Source organism: Entelurus aequoreus, linkage group LG02 (assembly GCF_033978785.1).
Source record: "Entelurus aequoreus isolate RoL-2023_Sb linkage group LG02, RoL_Eaeq_v1.1, whole genome shotgun sequence".
Lineage (NCBI taxonomy): Eukaryota > Metazoa > Chordata > Actinopteri > Syngnathiformes > Syngnathidae > Entelurus > Entelurus aequoreus.
In genome coordinates, this window is record NC_084732.1 from 12,482,209 (window position 1) to 12,497,002 (window position 14,794).

General features: G+C 37.5%; 1 protein-coding gene across 1 annotated transcript; it reads left to right on the plus strand.

Annotated features, from left to right (window-relative positions):
- The first annotated feature begins 347 nt into the window (after positions 1-347).
- Positions 348-13,360, plus strand: LOC133630403 (gastrula zinc finger protein XlCGF8.2DB-like). Its single transcript, XM_062021978.1, has 3 exons — positions 348-373; positions 483-804; positions 12,255-13,360. The coding sequence occupies exons 2-3, from the start codon at positions 621-623 to the stop codon at positions 13,049-13,051; spliced, it is 981 nt and encodes a 326-aa protein (XP_061877962.1). The 5' UTR covers positions 348-373; positions 483-620; the 3' UTR covers positions 13,052-13,360.
- Positions 13,361-14,794: the final 1,434 nt, after the last annotated feature.

A 14,794-nucleotide genomic window follows, 5' to 3' on the forward strand; every position in this document is an offset into this window, starting at 1 on the left:
TCTATGATCCAAATGGCTAAATGAACTACAAATACAAATACTACAATACTATTGCCACCAGAAGGGACCAATCAGAGCGCGCTGTTCAGTATCGCGGCCACTGATTGGCTAAGCTTTCGGAAGCATTACTATATTGCATCGAAGGACGCTCTAATAATGTGAAAACCGTATAAATAATGTTGTAAATTGTTTTCTTATGCTCTAGCTATGAAATAATCAATAATTCCTATTTTGAGTGGCGGCACTTTTTAACCCGCAACACGGTCAAATAATGACTAATAAGTAGTAAACACGGATTTCCGGTAGGTGGCAGTAATGCACCGTCTTTCCTCTTCACATACCGGAAGTAAAAGCTTGACAGCACGTTAGCAAGGTAGTTCCTCTTTTTTTTTGCTAGCATTACTGGATAGTTAGCTGCTTGGTGTGTACTTATGTACATTATATATTTCATATTAATTCACAAACACTTTGTTTCGTTTCAGATAAATCCGCCTGTCCTGCGTGCACTTTGAAGCTTCCGGGCTTTGCAGTTAGCTTAGAGCTAAGCTCGCTAACTGCTAACAAAGAGACAAAGCGGAAGTGATAAACACGTCGCTAAAGTGTGCGTGTAAAGTGTGAAAATGTGCAAAGTAGAAATGCTGAGAGTGTTGGTGAAGCAGCGACTAACTGCTGCTGTGGAAGAAATATTTGTAGTGTTAGAAAGAACGATAGCAGAATACGAGGAGGAACTTTCTAGAACAAAAGAGGAGAACGAGCGACAACGTCAACTACTGGACGCTCTTTTCAGCAAACATCAACAAGCAGGTTTGTTTAACATCTTTACTCTCACACCTTAGGTCAGAGCTGGGCAAATATTTTGACTCGGGGGCCACATGGAGAGAAACAATGTGTCTGGGGGGCCAATGGGGGGGGGGGGCAATGCGTATCTGTGTATAAAGTATACAGCAGCTCTATTTTCAACACTCTGCAATGTAACACCATTTATTTTAGCCGTGGACGACTCTACCGTTTAGCAATAATCCAAGTGACACAAAATGATTTACAAACTTGACCCAGGATGTCAGAACATACATAGGAAGACAACTTTCTCCTGACTGCAATAACTCCACACTTTAGGCTAACTCATTTATTTCTCTTGTCAATTTTTCCATAAATTAAAAGACCTTCAGAAGAATTGAGATAGCGTTTCTCACTCACTTTGTACTCTTGGAGCACGTTTCCAAGCTTGAGCTCTGACGGGATGTAAACAACTAGGCTAAACATGACAGCAAATTGGCAGGGCAATAAGTGCAGCCATCAACAAATCTTATTCCACACTTTTGAGAGCCTCTTTGTTTTACGTCCAAAAGTCTTTTACAAGCATGAATGAGTGAAAGAAAACATTTATTGTCAATTAATGTTCAATACCCCAAGACGTCCACACTCCGTTTATTGAAAGAACGTTAAGATAGGCTGACCATACGTCCTCTTTTCCCCGGACATGTCCTCTTTTGCGGGGGTGTCCGGGCGGAGTTTCTTAAATGCCTCAAATGTCCGGCATTTTGAGTTAGGGTTGCGTGTATTTTCAATGTACGTTCAGGGTTAAGTTAAGAAGGGGTTAAACAAAACAAACTGTGAAGGTGCGCACGCAGAAACATTGGTGAGGGAGGGGTAGAGACACAGAGCGAGAGAGCTAGTGAGTGGAGAGACAGACATGAGAACAAGAAATGCCGAAACGTAAATGCAACTTCACGGATGATTTGCGGAAAAGTATTTGTGTTTTGGTCCTGGCCCGTGACACATGGGAAGCAGAATGCACTGTGTGCAAAGCAGCAACATATGTATCTGTGGCAAATAAAGGGGCCAAAGATCTACAACCCATATGAAGTGAAGTGAATTATATTTATATAGCGCTTTTTCTCAAGCGACTCAAAGCGCTTTACATAGTGAAACCCAATATCTAAGTTACATTTAAACCAGTGTGGGTGTCACTGGGAGCAGGTGGGTAAAGTGTCTTGCCCAAGGACACAACGGCAGTGACTAGGATGGCGGGAGCGGGGATCGAACCTGCAACCCTCAAGTTGCTGGCACGGCGCTCTACCAACCGAGCTATACCGCCCCCATCATATCCACACTACAAAGCACAAAACAGCTGTGCAGGGCGAGAGCTCGTCTGCTGTTTTTTTTGTTTAAATGTAATTACCGTATTTTCCGCACCATAAGGCGCCCCGTGTTATTAGCCGCACGTTTAATGAACGGAATATTTCAAAACTTTGTTTACTATTAGCCGCCCCGTGCTATTAGCTGCACCTACGCTACGCTAAAGGGAATGTCAACAAAACAGTCAGATAGGTCAGTCAAACTTTAATAATATATTACAAACCAGCGTTCTAACAACTCTGTTCACTCCCAAAATGTAATGTACAAATGTGCAATCACAAAAATAGTAACACTCAAAATAGTGCAGAGCAATAGCAACATCAATAACTCAACGTTGCTCATACGTTAGTGTCACACAACACACAAAACAAACATTTAAAGCTCACTTTCTGAAGTTATTACTCATCCACAAATCCTCGAATTATTCTTCTTCGGTGTGCTTCACTTGTTTTTTGACACCATCTGTGATGTGGACGCGCATGCAGTCGTAGATCAACAGGAACGGCGCTGCGTGAAAAAAGTCACCCGGTGTCTTCGCGTAAACGTCTATCAACCACTCGCTCATCTTTTCTTCATCCATCCATCCCTTCGAGTTAGCTTTTATGATGACGCCCGGCTGGAAAGTTCTCTTTTGGCAAGGTCTTCCTTTTGAATATCACCGTGGGTGGAAGTTTTCTGGCCGTTAGCATGGCAAGCTAGAACCCACAGTAGGACGACTTCTCATTCCCTGTGGTGCGAATATTCACCGTACGTGTTCCGTTGTATCCACAGTGCGGTTCACAGGAATATCAAAAGTCAGTGGAAACTTGTACGCGTGTCTCTTAGTAGGAGACATTTTGTTGTCTTTACAGAAATACACAAATGAAGTGAAACGTAATATCCGCGCGCTTCTTCTTCTACGGGGGCGGGTGCTCACCTTGGCGGTTGCTTACAGTAGAAGAAGAAGCGCTTCCTCTTCTATGGGGGCGGGTGCTCACCTTGGCGGTTGCTTACCGTAGAAGAAGAAGCGCTTCCTCTTTTACGGGAAAAAAGATGGCGGCTGTTTACCGTAGTTGCGAGACCTAAACTTTATGAAAATAAATATGAATATTAATCCATATATAAGGCGCACCGGGTTATTAGCCGCACTGTCTGCTTTTGAGAAAAATTGTGGTTTTTAGGTGCGGCTTATGGTGCGGAAAATACGGTAACTTCTTTTGAGGCATTATTTATGTTTACATTATATACAAGAGGTTATTTTGAATATTTCTACCTCTGCACTTTTTTTTTCCAAACTGTGAATGTTACAGAATATAAGTGTGACTTATTTTGTTATACTGTCAAGCAGTGTTGGCGTTAACGCACTTCTTGTGTCTTTTAACGCATTGAAATTAGGGCCTGCAACTAACGATTAATTTGACAATCGATTAATCTGTCGATTATTACTTCGATTAATCGATTAATAATCGGATAAAAGAGACAAACTACATTTCTATCCTTTCAGTATTTTATTGAAAAAAAACTGCATACTGGCACCATACTTATTTTGATTATTGTTTCTCAGCTGTTTGTACATGTTGCAGTTTATAAATAAAGGTTTATTTAAAAAAAAAAAAAAAAAAAGCCTCTGCGCATGCGCATAGCATAGATCCAACGAATGGATGACTAAATTAATCGGCAAACTATTTTTATAATCGATTTTAATCGATTTAATCGTTTATTGTTGCAGCCCTAATTGAATCAGAAAGGACGCAATTTATTTAATTTTTTACCATTTGCGGCCCACAGCTAATGTTTTAAAGGCCCACGGAACATACTAAAAATACTATTCAAATAAACAAAACAATAACAAAAGTGAAATAAAAAAGCTTACAGGTGAAATGTAATTTAGAAACAGTTGCAATGTTGACTAATAAAACAAAAATGTTTTTTTTTTCTTTCAAACTGTCATTGCTCAAAACATAATAATAATAATCAAAATCAATGTTATTATGAATTATTGACCTATCCAAGGTTCGATTACTTCACATCAAATATTCCACTAAGAAAAATATTTTTGGTGGACGATTTTGCATATTTTGTTTGTTTGCCATAAAAAACATAGTTTTGTTTGACAAAAAAGGGCGGAAAACAAACAAACAAAAAACACAACATAAAAAAACTAAAACATTTTGAAATGAGGAATAGATGTGAAGTTGATGTAGACTCCAGGGGCCGTACTTATCAAGCTTCTCAGAATTACTCCTAAGAAGTCTGCTAAGAGTTGACTTAAGAGTAAATAAATTATTCGCTGAAGCTGCACTTAAAAGTTAGTATCAAGCGTCTTACTCACACTTTCAGCGAAGTGTAGGACTGAATCTTAAGTGTCACACTCAGAGCTGAATTACGACATTACTATGTGCCGTAAACGCAATTTTAGGTGACGTCATTTCTGTGTCATAGAAATGACCAATCACGGAAGGGAATCCGTTGTCTAAGAATAAAGAAATATCTTGGAAATATTTAAGTGGACAATGGGAGTGTATATTTTGACAATAAACAACAAAATAATACAAAACAAACTAGTCCCCGCCGGCACTCACGCTACCGCTCCCTCTCTTATGTCGCCCACACACTCACTGACGTCACTCACCTCACGGCCACACACATACGCTACTGTCATAACATTTTCTTTCCAATTCATTAATTAGGCAACTCATTTGAAACTGTTGTAGTTGGCTCTATATATACTAGCCCACTGCAGACACATGCAGAAATCAACATGGAATCGAAAAGTATTAAATCTGTGACAAAAATAATACCCGCTCTGTCTAAACGATACCGTTTGATCTGCTCGTCATCAAACAAATCTAGAACATCGTTCCGTTCCCTGAACGTTGGCGCACGTCTCTCCCGCCTCAGTGCCATCCCCTGCTGGCAACTCCTAACAAACTTAAGACACCTCTGAAGGTCTCTTAAATATCGTGGAGAGTAGGAGTGATTCTTAGACTTAAGAACGTTGATAAAAAGCTTTTATTTCTTAAATTTGAGAGTAGGACTAAATTTCGCAAATTCTCAGGACTTAAGTGTAAAATGGCACTCTAAGAAGCTTGATAAGTACGGCCCCAGAGATTTAAATATAAAATGTATGTATGCCCTAGCACACCATTATCATCATTTCATGACCCAAGCAAAACACTTTGACACTTTTATACTGAAATAAATACAACTTATTCAATAAAAACATATAAAAAAACTAGCGGCAGTGGTAAAGTTTAGGTCCATGAAGGAAAGAAGAAAGTGAAAGAATGTTTACAACTGAATACATTTACATATGTATACACATTTGTTTTCTTTTGTATTATCTTTTTTAATGAATGAAGTAACGTTTATGACAACCTTTTTCCAAAACACAACATAGAATGTGAGATGTAACAGGATCATGCATACATTTGTCATTGGTTTTCAAAACGCTTACAAAAAAGTGGTACCCCCAAAAATTGACTATGGCACCCCATTTTTATGACTTGATGGGGTCCCTGGGACCCCATTTTGAAAACTCCTAGCGCCAACACTGCTGTCAACATAGGAGAAAAAAATGCTTTATTTAAATGAATATATTACTTATGAAGCAAGTTGGAGTATCATTGGCAAATGTTCACCTAGTCCCCGGCCTTGGCACGCGTATATGTGTCCTCTTTTTGGGGTTTCACAATATGGTCAGCCTAGTTAAGACGACATTCACGCCAAGTAAACGTGAAAGCTGTTCAGAAGCTCTAAAGAAGAATTGTTAACGGAGTTACTGCATAAGGAGGGGTGTCAAACTGGTTTCCATTGACGGCCACATCAGAGGGCCGCCTGTAACAGCGAATAATACATGATTTTGTCTATGCGCTTGATTATTATGTCGATTTTTTTCACACACTCTAAAAATAAATCTGTAGATTTTACAGTAAATAATTTTACTGTCAAATGTGCACTCTTGTTTTTACAACATGTAAAAACGGTGTTTTTGTTTATCCTGCAACTAAACTGCCAGTTTTTTTACCGTATCAAAAAATGTGGTACCCTTTTTCCATTTACACTACCGTAATTTCCGGACTATAAGCCGCACCTGACTATAAGCCGCACCAGCTAAATTTAGGGGGAAAATACAGATTGCTCCATATATAAGCCGCACCCGACTATAAGCCGCAGGCGTTTTGATGTGTAATTAGCGTAGTATATAGTGTAATTAGCGTAGTATATAGTGTAATTAGCGTAGTATATAGTGTAATTAGCGTAGTATATAGTGTAATTAGCGTAGTATATAGTGTAATTAGCGTAGTATATAGTGTAATTAGCGTAGTATATAGGGGTTCCTGCTACCACGGAGGGGATGGTCGGGACAGAGATGACTGCAAAGCGTCCCATTTATTAACAATAAATCTTTCAATCATTCAATCAAACTTTCACATCTTTGACATGGCGAACAGCATTCGTGCAGAGTACAAATAATACAACGGTATTACCGGTAGTCAGTCTTTAATCATTGTGTCATCGTCTTCCTCCTGCTGGACCTACTCTCTATTTTATGCTGCTGCGGTCATATATACTGTATATACTGTAATATTGTACATGGTCATTGGTTATATTGTATATATGTTATAGACATAGTATAATTGAGTTTGAGTTTTATTTGGAACATGCAAGCATACAACATGATACATCACAATTTCCAGTTTCTTTTCAACATGTTCAAAAAGGAGTAGGAAGAAGCAGAGCTTATTTAATCCTACCTCTTTTCTTTTACATAACAGTTGCAAAACTTTTTTTTCACTTCCTGTTCACAATTTTTTCACAATAAACTCCATAAGTAATCACAATAAAAATAAATAAATAAATAATAGTAAGAATTTAATAATAATAATTGGTGAAGTAAGTCATATTTCATATGATGAGATAAGTAAGATTACTTTAAGAATGAATGAATGAATGGATGAAATAAATTGAGAATGTTTGTCATGGTTCTTCTTCTTTGTACTTTGTAAACACTTTAAGTTGAAAAGTTTCTTGAAGTGGATCATATTAGTACATTGTTTGATTGCTTTGCTTCATCCATTCCATCATTTAATTCCACATATTGATATACTGAAGGTCTTAAGTGTTGTACGTGCAAACAAATGTTTTAAATTACTTTTTTCTCTAAGATTATATTTCTCCTCTTTTGTTGAGAAGAATTGTTGTATATTCTTGGGTAGCAGGTTATAGTTTGCTTTGTGCATCATTTTAGCTGTTTGCAAATTCACTATGTCGTGGAATTTCAGTATTTTTGATTCAATAAATAAAGGATTTGTATGTTCTCTACATCCAACATGATGTATTATTATAACTGATCTTTTTTGTAACACCGTTAATGAATGAAGTGTACTTTTGTAATTATTTCCCCATATTTCTACACAGTAGCTCAGATATGTAACACTAGTGAGCAGTAGACAATATGAAGGGATTTTTGGTGTAGAACATGTTTTGCTTTATTCATTATTGACGTGTTTCTTGCTACTTTATGTTGTATATTTTTTATGTGACATTTCCAGTTCAATTTATCATCAATCATTATACCTAGAAATTTGGTTTCGTTTACTCTTTCAATTTCTATTCCGTCTATTTGTATTTGTGTTTGACTTTCTCTTCTACTGTTACCAAATAGCATTATTTTAGTTTTACTAAGATTCAACGATAGTCTGTTTTTGTCAAAGCATCTTTTTAATTTGTTAATTTCTTCTGTTATTATTTGTATTATCTCCTGTGTGTTCTCTCCTGAACAAAACGCTGTTGTATCATCCGCAAATAATAGTAACTTTAAATCTTTTGTAACTTTACAAATGTCATTTATATAGAGATTGAATAATTTAGGTCCTAGTATTGATCCCTGAGGTACACCACAGGATATATTTAGCGTTGTAGACGTGTGTTCACCTAGCTTCACGTATTGTTTCCTGTTCGTTAGATAACTTCTTATCCAGTTTAAGACTAACCCTCTGATGCCATATCCTTCTAGTTTTTTGATTAAAATATTGTGATTAATTGTGTCAAATGCTTTAGTTAGATCCATAAAAACTGCTGCCGCACATTTTTTACTATCTATTGCATTGGTAATTTCTTCTGTCATTTCAATTAAAGCCATTGAAGTTGAGACATTAGCTCTGTATCCATATTGGTTCTCTTCGAGTATTCTATTTTTATTTATGAAACTTTCTAATCTGTTATTGAACAGTTTTTCAATGATTTTAGAAAATTGTGGAAGTAGAGAAACAGGTCTATAATTTGTAAATTGATGTTTGTCTCCAGTCTTATAAATTGGTGCAACTTTAGCTATTTTCATTTTGTTTGGAAATGTACCTGTTTGAAATGATAGGTTACTAATATACATTAATGGTCCTGAGATCTCTTCAATAACCTTTTTTATCGTTTCCATATCAATTCCATTACAATCAGTTGAAGTCTTAGATTTACATTTTTTCACGATTGTAACTATTTCCTCCTGTGTCACATTACTGAGGAACATGGAGTTGGGATTTCGCTCTATGGTATCATTATAGTCCTCTATATAATATATCTGTATATAAATTATTCTGTACACATATTACGTATATATTCGTATATATGTTAGATTTTTTTTTTATAGCTTTTTTAGTCTATTTATACCTGCATTGTCCTTTCCATCCTTACACTTTCCATCATTGTAACTGAGCTACTGTGTTGAACAATTTCCCTTGTTGATCGTTAAAGTTTGTCTAAGTGTAAGTACTAAAACCACCGAAATCCTCTTGGTCGGTGTCGGAGAAGAACAGGTCCAAAATGGCGTCATCAGCCACTCTCTCTCCTTTGTTCTCGCTCTCAAAAACCTTCCTCTTGGTCAGTGGCATCAACGGCTCCGGCCATCTGCTTTTATTACCTCTGAAGGATTTTTTTTGTCTTTTTGCATTGAATCAGTTCTTCATGCTGCCGCAGGGGCGCCACTAGGGATTTTGGGCCCCATGAAAAGAATCTTTACAGGGCCCCCAACACAGCGGCAACATTTTTTGATGCTATTTTACTTACAATTATGCATTTTAATGGTATTTTTGACTATCATTACCATATTTTTGAAAGAAGAACAGCATCACAGTTAGGGATGATGTTTGATAAGAAATTATCGAGTTCGAGTCTATTATCGAATCCTCTTATCGAACCGATTCCTTATCGATTCTCTTATGGAGTCCAGATAGGTTGTTGTATATGGAAAAAAATACACAATATTTGGTTTAACAAAAGCTCACTTTTATTATATAAGAAAACAATTTAATCTAAAAAATAAATAAATATTGACTGTTGCCCCCCTAAAAAAAAAAAAAAAAAAATATTGTCTGTTGTTACCCAAAGTATATTAAGTGGGATTTTTCAGAAAAACAAATATTTACAGTAACACAAAAACAACCTGTCTCTGTGATCACTATAGGTGTATGAATAATAATATAGTGTTAAATAAAATCAGTCCCTTGGGCACAAAACTGGAAATAATACAGCTCTCCAAAAAGTGCACTTCTGCTGCTATTGGAACATAACTGTTTGTTATGATGCTTTGACATTTTTGCACTTTATTTCTTTATTGAAAGAAAATTCTATGAAGAGAAAAGTTGTTTGCAAATGTGGTTACAATGCTAAAAAAATGAAAAGTTAAAGCTAAAAAAAGAAATACACTTTATTGAGTTAACATTATTTCTTTATAGGGGGAAAGATGTTATGAGCTAGGGAATATAACAACTACACTACCCAGCATGCAACGGGAGTGACGAGCATGCGCGGTAGCCCCGAAAAGTGTTGTTGCATGTCGTCACCCGTGAAAGTAAACGTCAAGAACTCAGCCAACACGCCTGGTCTGCATTTTTTATAATTAGACAGACAACACATATACAGTGTGATTTTGTTTTGTTTACAAGGAAAGAAAAACAAAAGTTGAAAAAGGGAGATGTGTTGTATATATATGTATGTGCTGCAGTGTTGTATATATATGTATGTGCTGCGGTTGCCTTAAGAACGTTGCGACAGCTGCCGTAAAGGAGGTGCGTTGCTAGCCTGGTTGCTATGTTTCCGGTTGGTGGTAAAAGTGTTGGTCATGTGTTTGTACCCTGCTCAAATCTCTCAGTAAAGTTATTCATTGGATTATAGCTTTTGTTTTGAACTTTATTACACATTGGAGCGCTTTTTCCCGTCCATTTTTTTCCTGCTTTCGCTATCTGCGCTTAATGACCGAGCTACGTGACGTCATTTCTTGTGATGTCCCACGGAGCATTTCTGGTCGGGACGGGATTCGTTCCGAGGGGTTCGAATATAGAACCAACTCTTTTTCTTTACTATAGTGGTCTCGATAATGGGTACCGGTTTTTAAAAAGGGATTTGAGTCCGAGGACTCGGTTCTTTTCTTATCGAACAACCGGGAAAACCGGTTTCGAGTATCATCCCTAATCACAGTTGACATGTACAGTAGGGGAAGAACTGAGCACTCTGAATACATTTGGAATTCATTTTCAGAGGGGAGATCAACTATTATTGAATAAGAACAGCTTGATAAATGTTTGACTGGATTGATTATTTAACTAATATAGTAGTCAAATGTAAAAATCCAGAGTTTTCTTGAGCTAACATGGTGAGAAAAGTGAGCTAGCTTATTACCACAGACAGGGACAAAGTTAATATGCATAACTTTCCAACACAACTAACAAACCCACCTTTTTTGGGAAATATTGGGTGACATATTGTCGACCCTTCAACGCCTTCTCCTCTCTTATTTTCTTTTCCTTTCTTTTTTGGCTGCCTGATTTTTGAGGCATAATGCTGTCTCCTCCGCTTTGCCCGCTCTGGCGCTGTCTGTGATAAATCGCCGGTGCTCTACCTGCAGCTGATCTAGTCGGACTGAACCATTTAACGTAAATAGAGGGGGGGAAGGTGTTGATGCTTCCAAAACAAATAAAAGTATTGTTACCAGGACATGGAAAATAAAACATGTGTGATTATATGTTAGTGAAAGGCCTACTGAAATGAATTTTTTTTATTTAAACGGGGATAGCAGATCTATTCTATGTGTCATACTTGATCATTTCGCGATCACGCAGTCTGATAGTTTATATATCAATGATGAAATCTTAACATTGCAACACATGCCAATACGGCCGGGTTAACTTATAAAGTGACATTTTAAATGTCACTTTATGCAGCTTTGGCTTCTAAACATTTGATCGCTTGACCGTACGTGCGCGTCACGTACGTAACTTTGTTTAAATATATAAGCTTTATGAACCTTGGGTTAGGTGAACGGTCTTTTGGGCTGAGTGATTGTGTGTGTTGATCAGGTGTTTGAATTGTATTGGCGTGTTCTATGGAGCTAGGAGCTAGCAGAGGAGCTAGCATAACAAACACCTAGGTGTTTTTATGCAGGATTAATTTGTGGCATATTAAATATAAGCCTGGTTGTGTTGTGGCTAATAGAGTATATATATGTCTTGTGTTTATTTACTGTTGTAGTCATTCCCAGCTGAATATCAGGTCACCCCCCGCCTCTCACAGCATCTTCCCTATCTGAATAGCTTCAACTCCCCACTAGTCCTTCACTTGCACTTTCCTCATCCACAAATCTTTCATCCTCGCTCAAATTAATGGGGAAATTGTCGCTTTCTCGGTCCGAATCTCTCTCACTTCATGCGGCCATCATTGTAAACAATAGGGAACTTTGCGTATATGTTCAACTGACTACGTCACGCTACTTCCGGTAGGGGCAAGCCTTTTTTTTATCAGATACCAAAAGTTGCGATCTTTATCGTCGTTGTTCTATACTAAATCCTTTCAGCAAAAATATGGCAATATCGCGAAATGATCAAGTATGACACATAGAATAGATCTGCTATCCCCGTTTAAATAAAAAAAAATCATTTCAGTAGGCCTTTAAGTGCGCCTTATAGTCCGGAAAATACGGTAAATAAGTGTTTTTAGCCTGTCCTTACCAAATTAACAAACCTAACAAGTAAAACATGATTTCATTGGTCGTTGCAAAAAATCTCGTCGGGTAAACATTGTCAGTCAAAAATATTTTCTTCGTTCACTCCATTTTTTCCTAAAGTTCATCTTTTTGTGGCCTGCAGACGTGAGTGAAGAACATCTTCCCCTGGAGCAGCAGGAGTGGAACTCCAGGTTGGCGCAGGAGGAGCCACAGACCCCCCACATTAAAGAGGAATATGAGGAGCCACAGCCACCCTACCTTAAAGTGGAAAAAGAGGATGATCACGTCAGTCAGGAGGGAGGGCATCGTGACGGATTCCAGGAGTTCCCCGTGATTGGGGGTGAGGTCAAAGGTGAAAGTGCGGAGAGAAGAGAGGCGGAGCCTCCGAGCAGCAGCTCCACTCAACACACGACAGATGGCAACACACATTTTAGATGTTCTCCGTACCAGAAAAGTATTGTCAGTGAGAGAAATCTAAACCAACACATGACCGCGCACAAAGGAGTGAAACCATTCAAGTGCTTAGTTTGCGGCAAAGATTTTGGACGAAGCTACGAGTTAAAGATCCACATGAGGAAACATACGGGGGAGAAACCCTACACGTGCACAGTCTGCGCCAAAGGTTTTTCTCAGAAGGGACATTTTACCGCGCACGCCAGGATACACACCGGAGAAAAACCCTTCACGTGTTCACTGTGCGGCAAAAGTTTTGTGCGTAATCACGACCTGAAGTTGCACGTGCGAAGGCACGTGGGGGAAAAGCGCTACTCGTGTTTGATTTGCAGCAAACGCTTCTGCGATAGAACGCCGTTTGTGATCCACATGAGGACGCACACGGGCGAGAAAGTGTTCAGGTGCGGTGTGTGCGACCAAAGGTTCGCTTACAAATACCAGCTGGACAATCACAAGTGTGTTGATGACGCCAGCAGCAGGAAATGAAGACTAGAAATAAACTTTGACAACTTTCTTCTTATCAACAAAGTTCATCCTGCTTTTAGCAAGCCGGTCTGTTAGCAGTTAGCATCTTTTTCCTGCTCTTGTTTGCTTTCTTCTGTTTGTCTTAGACCAGGGGTCAGCAACCTTTTTGAAAGCAAGAGCTACTTCTTGGGTAGTGATTAATGCGAAGGGCTACCAGTTTGATACACACTTCAATAAATTGCCAGAAATAGCCAATTTGCTCAATTTACCTTTAACTCTATGTTATTATTAATAATTAATGATATTTACACTTAATTGAATGGTTTAAAAGAGGAGAAAACACGAAAAAATGACAATTAAATTTTGAAACATAGTTTATCTTCAATTTCAACTCTTTAAAATTCAAAATTCAACCGAAAAAAAGAAGAGAAAAACTTAAAAAAAAGAATTTATGGAACATCATTAGTAATTTTTCCTGATTAAGATTAGTTTTAGAATTTTGATGACATGTTTTAAATAGGTTAAAATCCAATCTACACTTTGTTAGAATATATAACAAATTGGACCAAGCTATATTTCTAACAAAGACAAATCATTATTTCTTCTAGATTTTCCAGAACAAAAATTTTAAAAGAAATTCAAAAGACTTTGAAATAGGATTTAAATTTGATTCTACAGATTTTCGAGATTTGCCAGAATTTTTTTTTTTAAATTTTAATCATAATAAGTTTGAAGAAATATTTCACAAATATTCTTCGTCGAAAAAACAGAAGCTAAAATGAAGAATTAAATTAAAATGTATTTTTTATTCTTTACAATAAAAAAAATAAATTTACTTGAACATTGATTTAAATTGTCAGGAAAGAAGAGGAAGGAATTTAAAAGGTAAAAAGGTATATGTGTTTAAAAATCCTAAAATAATTTTTAAGGTTGTATTTTTTCTCTAAAATTGTCTTTCTGAAAGTTATGAGAAGCAAAGTAAAACAATTTATGAATTCATTTAAACAAGTGAAGACCAAGTCTTTAAAATATTTTCTTGGATTTTCAAATTCTATTTGAGTTTTGTCTCTCTTAGAATTAAAAATGTCGGGCAAAGCGAGACCAGCTTGCTAGTAAATAAATACAATTAAAAAAATCGAGGCAGCTCACTGGTAAGTGCTGCTATTTGAGCTATTTTTAGAACAGGCCAGCGGGCTACTCATCTGGTCCTTACGGGCTACCTGGTGCCCGCGGGCACCGCGTTGGTGACCCCTGTCTTAGACTGATTTACTAATATATACAGTGGTGGTCAAAAGTGTAAAGAACATCATGTCATGGCTGTCTTGACTTTACAATCATTTCTGCAACTCTTATTTTGTTGTGATGTAGTGATTGGAGCACATACTTGTTGCTCACAAAAAACATTCATGAAGTTTGCTTCTTTTATGAACTTATTATGGGTCTACTGAAAAGGTGAGCAAATCTGCTGGGTCAAAAGTATACATACAGATTTAGATGTAGATTTATCGGTCCCCGTTGGGGAAATTCCTTTTCACTGCCGTACATCTGAACAATAGACATTACACATCACGAAACAAAAATAAGAAAAAGACATCATACATGACCAACACATTTACAGGCTTGTCGGCCGGGCCTGCTGTTAAGGGCGGCTATAGCTGCAGGGATAAGGCTTTTCCTGAGGCGGGCCCTCTGGAATTTGATGGTTCTGTACCTGCGCCCTGATGGTAGTGGGATGATGTATTGGTGTAGTGGGTGAGTGATATC

What these genes read in the sequence shown, in the direction of transcription:
- LOC133630403 (XM_062021978.1), top strand. Translation starts at nt 621, where the DNA reads ATGTGCAAAGTAGAAATGCTGAGAGTGTTGGTGAAGCAGCGACTAACT. An exon ending in CAGCAAACATCAACAAGCAG is followed by an intron (nt 805 to 12,254) that starts GTTTGTTTAACA and finishes TGTGGCCTGCAG; the next exon opens with ACGTGAGTGAAGAACATCTT.